The sequence below is a fragment of the Trachemys scripta genome, chromosome 1, assembly GCF_013100865.1.
Source record: "Trachemys scripta elegans isolate TJP31775 chromosome 1, CAS_Tse_1.0, whole genome shotgun sequence".
Classification (NCBI taxonomy): Eukaryota; Metazoa; Chordata; order Testudines; family Emydidae; genus Trachemys; species Trachemys scripta.
This window is the reverse complement of record NC_048298.1, coordinates 341,236,220-341,242,640: the sequence shown is the minus strand read 5'-3', so window position 1 is coordinate 341,242,640 and position 6,421 is coordinate 341,236,220. Positions and strand designations below refer to the sequence as shown.

The following is a 6,421-nucleotide window of genomic DNA, read 5'->3' as shown; positions in this document are numbered from 1 at the left end:
GGGGGTTGTTGGACTTTTGGGACTTTGGGTGGTTGCTGGACCCAAGAGACTTTGGGGGTGTTGGACTTTGGGGACTCTGGGTGATTTTTGGGTTGCTGGATTCAAGAACCAGAGGGAAAGGACACAACCCAATTTACTGGGGTGGGTTTTGCTCATGGTTTGTGTTATGAATCCTGTTCGTGGTGTCTTTCCAATTTTATGCTGATGTCGTTTACCTCATGTTATTAAACATTTTCTGCTACACTCAGACTCTGTGCTTGGAGAGGGGAAGTATTGCCTCTTAGAGGTACCCAGGGGGTGGTAAGTAATTGTCCCAGGTCACTGGGTGAGGGCTCGAGCCGATTTTGCATTGCGTTACTGAAACGGAACCCCTAGATCCAGAACCCGGCCCTTGTTGCTGCCAAATTAGATGGGCAGAAGGGTTACACTCCAATGGGCATACACATCACAGTTTATTGACATCGAAATTCATCTGCCATCTTGCTCCCCATTCACTTGGATTGTTCAGTTCCCTTAGAGGACTCCTCTGGACTGGACTCTGAGCTAAATAATCTGGAGCCACCTGTAAATGTTGCCACTTCACTTATCACCTCCAGTTCTAGATTGTTGATAAGTATAAAATATTTATCATACTATTTTCTATAAAATGTGTAACCCCTCTTTGCTGGGCTTCTCTCCCTTTACAGGCATCTGTAGCATTTCTGAGCCCAATCGATTCATTGACCACGTCATGGCAGTTTTCAACATCACCCCCTCCCAACCTTCAACATTCATCCTAATGGGCATCCCCGGCCTGGAAGCTGCCCATGTCCTGATTTCCATCCCTTTCTCTATGTTCTACATTATCGGTCTGTGGGGAAATTTCACAGTTTTGTTTGTTGTAGGCAAAGAGCGGACTTTCCACAGTCCAATGTACCTGCTGCTCTGCATGCTGGCGCTCACAGACATTGCCACACCTACCTTTGTCGTGCCAAATGCACTGTGTATATTTTGGTTCAATTTGAAAGGTATTACTATGGGTGGCTGCCTCACCCAGATGTTTTTCCTTCACACTATTTCTCTTATGCACTCCGCCATCCTTGTGACAATGGCCTTTGATCGTTATGTTGCCATTTGTAAGCCTCTGAGATACAGCATCATCCTCAATAACACACAAATAGCTAAGCTAGGGCTCGTGGGTTTGATAAGAGCTGTTCTCTTCATTCTTCCTCTGCCTCTGCTCCTGAGCCGGCAGCCATTCTGTGCGAATCGCATCATCCCCCACACTCAATGCGAGCACATAGCTGTGGTGAAGATGTTGTGTGGGGACATTACAGTGAACAGGGTATACGGCTTGGTGCTATTCTTTCTAGTCAACATGTCAGACCTGACGCTCATTGCCCTCTCCTATGGTCTGATCATCAAGGCTGTTCTCAGACTCTCCTCCAAGAAAGACCACCAGAAAGCCCTCAACACCTGCACCGCCCACATCTGCGTCATGCTGACATATTATACTCCCAGCCTCTTTTCCAACCTGACAAACCGGTTCGGTCAGAGCATCGCTCCCCACATTCACGTCATCTTGGATGACCTCTATCTCCTCATCCCACCCATGCTCAACCCAATCATTTATGGGGTCAAATCCAAAGAGCTTCGTGACAAAGTGGGCAAATACATCTGCAGAAAGTGATTGCCATGGGTCACTGCCTTGAAACCTGTGTGACAAGAAGGAGAAAGTATATCTCCTTCTTAATCAAGGGTACTCTGTTTGAGTTTGGCTGAGCTTAGTGTTGTGGGGAAATTTACCAGTTTTCTCTATCTCCAATACTTCAGGAAGCCTGGAGGATAAACCAAAGACTAACTGTAACAAACTAATTCAATGTAAAATGTGGACATTGACTAGCATCATGGAATGCAATTAGAAAGAAATAATATGTTAATGTTACTGCTGTTTTTTCAGTATATAAGTTTTGGGCAAATTTGGGGCTATATTTCATACCACCATTTGTCATTTTTTGTGTGAAACACCTGCAACCCTCAATGAGGATACAAGTATCTGTACTGGTGTTTTGATTTCGAATTTGATTGTCACCTTATAGGTGTGTTGCTAATGTGGAAAAACTCCTGACAGGACTTGTAGGTTATATATTTTTTTTAATATAAAATTTGTACTAGGTATCTAATGAAAGCTTTCATTTGTTATTTGATGTATAGGCCAATGCGTGAATGAAAACATGTTTCAGGAAGTAGATTGGGCTACTTTTAAGTTAGTTTTTAAGTGAATTTGGGCTCTTAATGCGTCCTCAGCACCTCAGGCTGGACCAGAGGCCGAGCAACAATGCTGAGGCAGAGTGGTGGATCTGGAGCCGACCAGAGCCAGGAGATGGGGCAGCACAAACCAGCTGTGACAATGGTGAGGCAGGGCTGGGATACTGTGGAGTGTTTTGGGGACATAGCCAGGAGAGTGGATGCCAGCCGTGTCACATGTAACACAGCAGCTAAGTGTGATGCACAACCGTGGAGAGTAAGGTGCAGTCTCCGTGCAGGAGACGTCACCTGATCAGAGGCACTTGAAGGTCAGACTCGGACGAAGACACGAACCCAATGGGAGGGCGGATGCTGGGAAGAAGGGACTTGCCACTAGAGTCTGTAGGTTCTCTTGTCCCTCGGTAGCAATTGGTTGCCACTCGCAGTATTTTGTGGATATTCTTCCACTGTGACTAAACAACAAAGGAAAAAAAAAGGCAATAAGCCATCCTTCCAGTTCTCCTTTTGGCCCGGATGCAGGGTTCCCAGCATATCCATGAGTGCTCAGTTGAACCGCTCAGTAGTCCCATTCCTTTGAGGGTGATAGGGCTTGGTTCTCACCTTTGAAGTCCTCAAGTTTGAAAAGCTGGACCAGGAGATTAATTTCAAAATGTCTCCCCTGGTCCGTATGTATCCTCTCAGGGATGCCANGGGATTTTACCTTTTCCTGACTGATCGTGCTGGGGGCCCAGCACTCTGGCTCCTCAGCCACCACCAACCACCACCTGGGAACATCTGGGAACCCCGATGAAATCAAGCTTCATGGAGTGGTGAGAACCCGTCTCTCTCTCTCTCTCTTTAGCCTTCTGACCTTGACTTTTGTAATTCAATTGAAGAAATATATAATACTATAATTGTTTTGTTTGTTTGGATCCCCCATTAGCTGGCAATAAATAACTTTCATGGTTAACTGATTGCTTCTCTCTCTTTCTCTCCCCCTCATGGGTGTTTTTGGCTTCCCCATTCACTCTGCAACAATGCTCCTCGTACCTAAGCTCAAGATCCCTGCAGTACCCACTGGATATTGCAATCCATAGTATACTGGTTTCAACCTTGAAATCTGGGTCAGTCCCCTTAGTTGGTGTTTTCAGTCTTCTCCTCGGTGTCCTTGTTGCTTGCAGCAAAGTTGGGAGCAAGAGAAACACCTGGCATGTAACCACTTAGTTCTGTTTTATACAGAGAACAAGTCCAGGCATGTCTGGGGGCCTTGCTGAGTCTCCAGGACAGGCCGATCAATTCCCCTGGTCTAGCTGCATGCAGGTGAGTCATTAAATTGTAACTTTCTTGCTGGACAATGGCTGGTGATTTCTGTTCAACAGCAGCTACCCAGGTATTGGTTACCTTGCCTGTCATTGTCTCTGTAGAGCCAGTATCTGGGTGCCTCCCAAACCCACAGAATGTTTTAGAGAAAATCACACAATTCCATTCTTATAATTTCATATGTATTGATGATACCCATTTAGATAGAACAATGAGGTTCAGCAGATCGTAACCTTTCCCCAGATACCTCACATGGCCTGCTTTAGATGTAATATCACAACTATATACAAATGAGGAATATAGGGGTTACAGGGTGTTTCCCCAAGGTATAGCACGTCACAGGATGGATCTGCACTAGCTGGAATATATTAACGTAAATATCTAGAGCCTAGTACACTAGCAACAACTCTGCCAGTTTCATGTGATGAACAGTGGACTTGTGAGCATCTGTTTTATTACATGGCCTGACTTTGGTTCACCGCCTCCAGTTCAGTCCTCAAATCTTGCACCAGGGCTCAGATCTTGTACTGCTCCAGCCTCTCTCTTGCTATCACAGTGGCCAGTCCTAGGAGAATAGCTAAAGCCCCTCTCATCCCACTCCTCCATGTTGATAACCTAGTGGAAAGGATGTTCATGGTATGACCAGGGTCCCATTGGGGGCCATCTTAGGTCACTCCATTATGGTGAATTGCAAAGAATGCAGCAGGCAATCCTCCAGCAAGCTGGTGGATATTCCAATACTTCGATTTACAAACCCAGCACAAAACAGCTTCTATTATACCTCACTGGTTACTCAGAAGCCAGCAACACAGTTCCATTAAAATAACCACACCTCAGGCCTCCATCTAGACACACAAGTCAAATGTGATAAGGATTACTGAAAATCTCATTCCATCATATAAAAGAAAAGGTTCTACCAAGCCCAAAGGATTGGAGACATTACCTCCCAAGTTATTGAGTTTTACAAATCTTATACAAATACATGCTTACCGCCAATTGTTAGTAAGTAAATTAAAATGTATTAAAAGAAAAAAGAGAGTGTATGGTTAAAAGATCAATATATATACAGACGTAAATTCAAATCTTGAAGTTCAGATACATAGTAGAGATGGTGAGCTTTGCAGTTGCAAAGAGTTCTTTGAGAAATAGTCCATAGGTTAGAGTCCAAAGTTTATATTTCAGGGCAGTACAGTCAGCACTGGGGTCTCAGTCCTTGTGGCTTAGGCTTCCCCTGCATGAAATCTCAATTAGGTCTGAAATAAACAGCATCAGGATCCAAGGGCCTTTTATACAGTTTTCTAGCATCAACTTGACCATACAGTCCTGGGTAAACAATAGGTTTTAGATGTAACCTTCTGTTTTATAATCACCACTGGTATTCAGTTACGCAGATCAACAAACGGCAATTTATCCATTAGGCAAACTATCATCACAAACTTCAAAGAGACATATAGACATTGATCTTATTTCACCCAAGATTCATCTAAATGTTAATATTCCCTTTTGCCCTGACAATTTGAGCCGCTCTTAACAGCAAATCACTTCTTATTCCTCAGGCTCACAGGCTGAAGCTCCCCAGAGTCTATTTTTTGCTCTTCCCACTGTTCACGGTGCAGAGGGAATTGTCTGGGAGTCCTGGCCAACACGAGAGTCCTCAGGGACTCTGCAGGGGAATCATAAAGGTCCCTGTAAAGCACAGCAAGTGTCAGACATGTGAGACTCGTACACTGATTCTCAAGTCTCTGCCTTCCTGTCGCAGTAAGGAGATTCCCTCTCTCTGCAGTGGGGGATTTCGGTGAGTGGCCTGTTTCTGCAATAAAGTTAGTGCTGAGGGCTCAGGGAGGGTTCCAGAGGTCATGCCAAGAACCATGTGGGCAGGAATTCATCAGCACAAACAACTTGAACTGCTTAATATTGTCACAAACACCAAGGGGTTTTCCTGGAATAATTGGAACTAAAAATTGATTAGAAATAGTTTAGACAAATATTTGTTTTTCAGATCAATTCCTTGTCTCTTACCGTGTCCTTCTATCTGTCTCAGTAGCTTCCTTTTTTTGGTCTATGTGGTTTTTCCTCTGGTTCACTCAAGCGTTCCAATTCAGCAATTTCACTGGCATCTTAAGAAGTGCAGCCAAGGCCTCTGCAGTGGGTATCTGTGTTATCAGATTTTTCAGAAGAAGAAGGGGATACACAGGATTTCATAGAGTGGAAAGATTCTGCTCTCACATTCTGCCATCGGTGGGTCACTCCTGATTGACACTGACCTCCCTGAGAGCAAAATCAGGGCCTCAGTTTGTTTTGGAATCCCCATCTTTAATGCCTTGTCTCAGAACATCCCAAAAATTGGAGGTTTCCTTCAGATTTTTTCATCAGCATAGAGAATAGTGGTCTCTGTAGCAGGATGTGAAGCTGGGAGTGATTGTCACAGCTGGGAGCCGAAATTAAATACTAGGGATGAAATATTGGATCATTGAGTTCAATGGCAGAACTCCCACCAAGGACCAAATGTCACCCTAAATCCTCAAGTAAGGACTTAAATGAATGTCCTGATTCACACCGGCCATGAACCTCCAGTGAGTTCAACTGGAGTTGTGCTGTGGTTGCTAAAGATTGGGTGAGCTCATTTGAACTAAAGAGGAGTTGACAGGAGAGTTGCTGAAATCCTTAGAGGTTTTTTGATTCATAGAAGATGAGGGTTGGAAGAGACTTCAGGAAGTCATCTAGTCCAACCCCCTGCTCAAAGCAGGACCAATCCCCCAACTAAATCATGCCAGCCAAGGCTTGGTCAAGCTAGGCCTTAAATCTCAAAGGATGGAGATTCCACCACTTCCCTAGATAACCCTCCTAGTGAAATAGTGTTTCCTAATATCCACTC

General features: G+C 44.5%; 1 protein-coding gene across 1 annotated transcript; it reads left to right on the top strand.

Annotated features, from left to right (window-relative positions):
* The first annotated feature begins 1,015 nt into the window (after positions 1 to 1,015).
* LOC117886315 (putative olfactory receptor 52P1) lies at positions 1,016 to 1,669 on the top strand. Its single transcript, XM_034788050.1, has one exon. The coding sequence runs from the start codon at positions 1,016 to 1,018 to the stop codon at positions 1,667 to 1,669; it is 654 nt and encodes a 217-aa protein (XP_034643941.1).
* Positions 1,670 to 6,421: the final 4,752 nt, after the last annotated feature.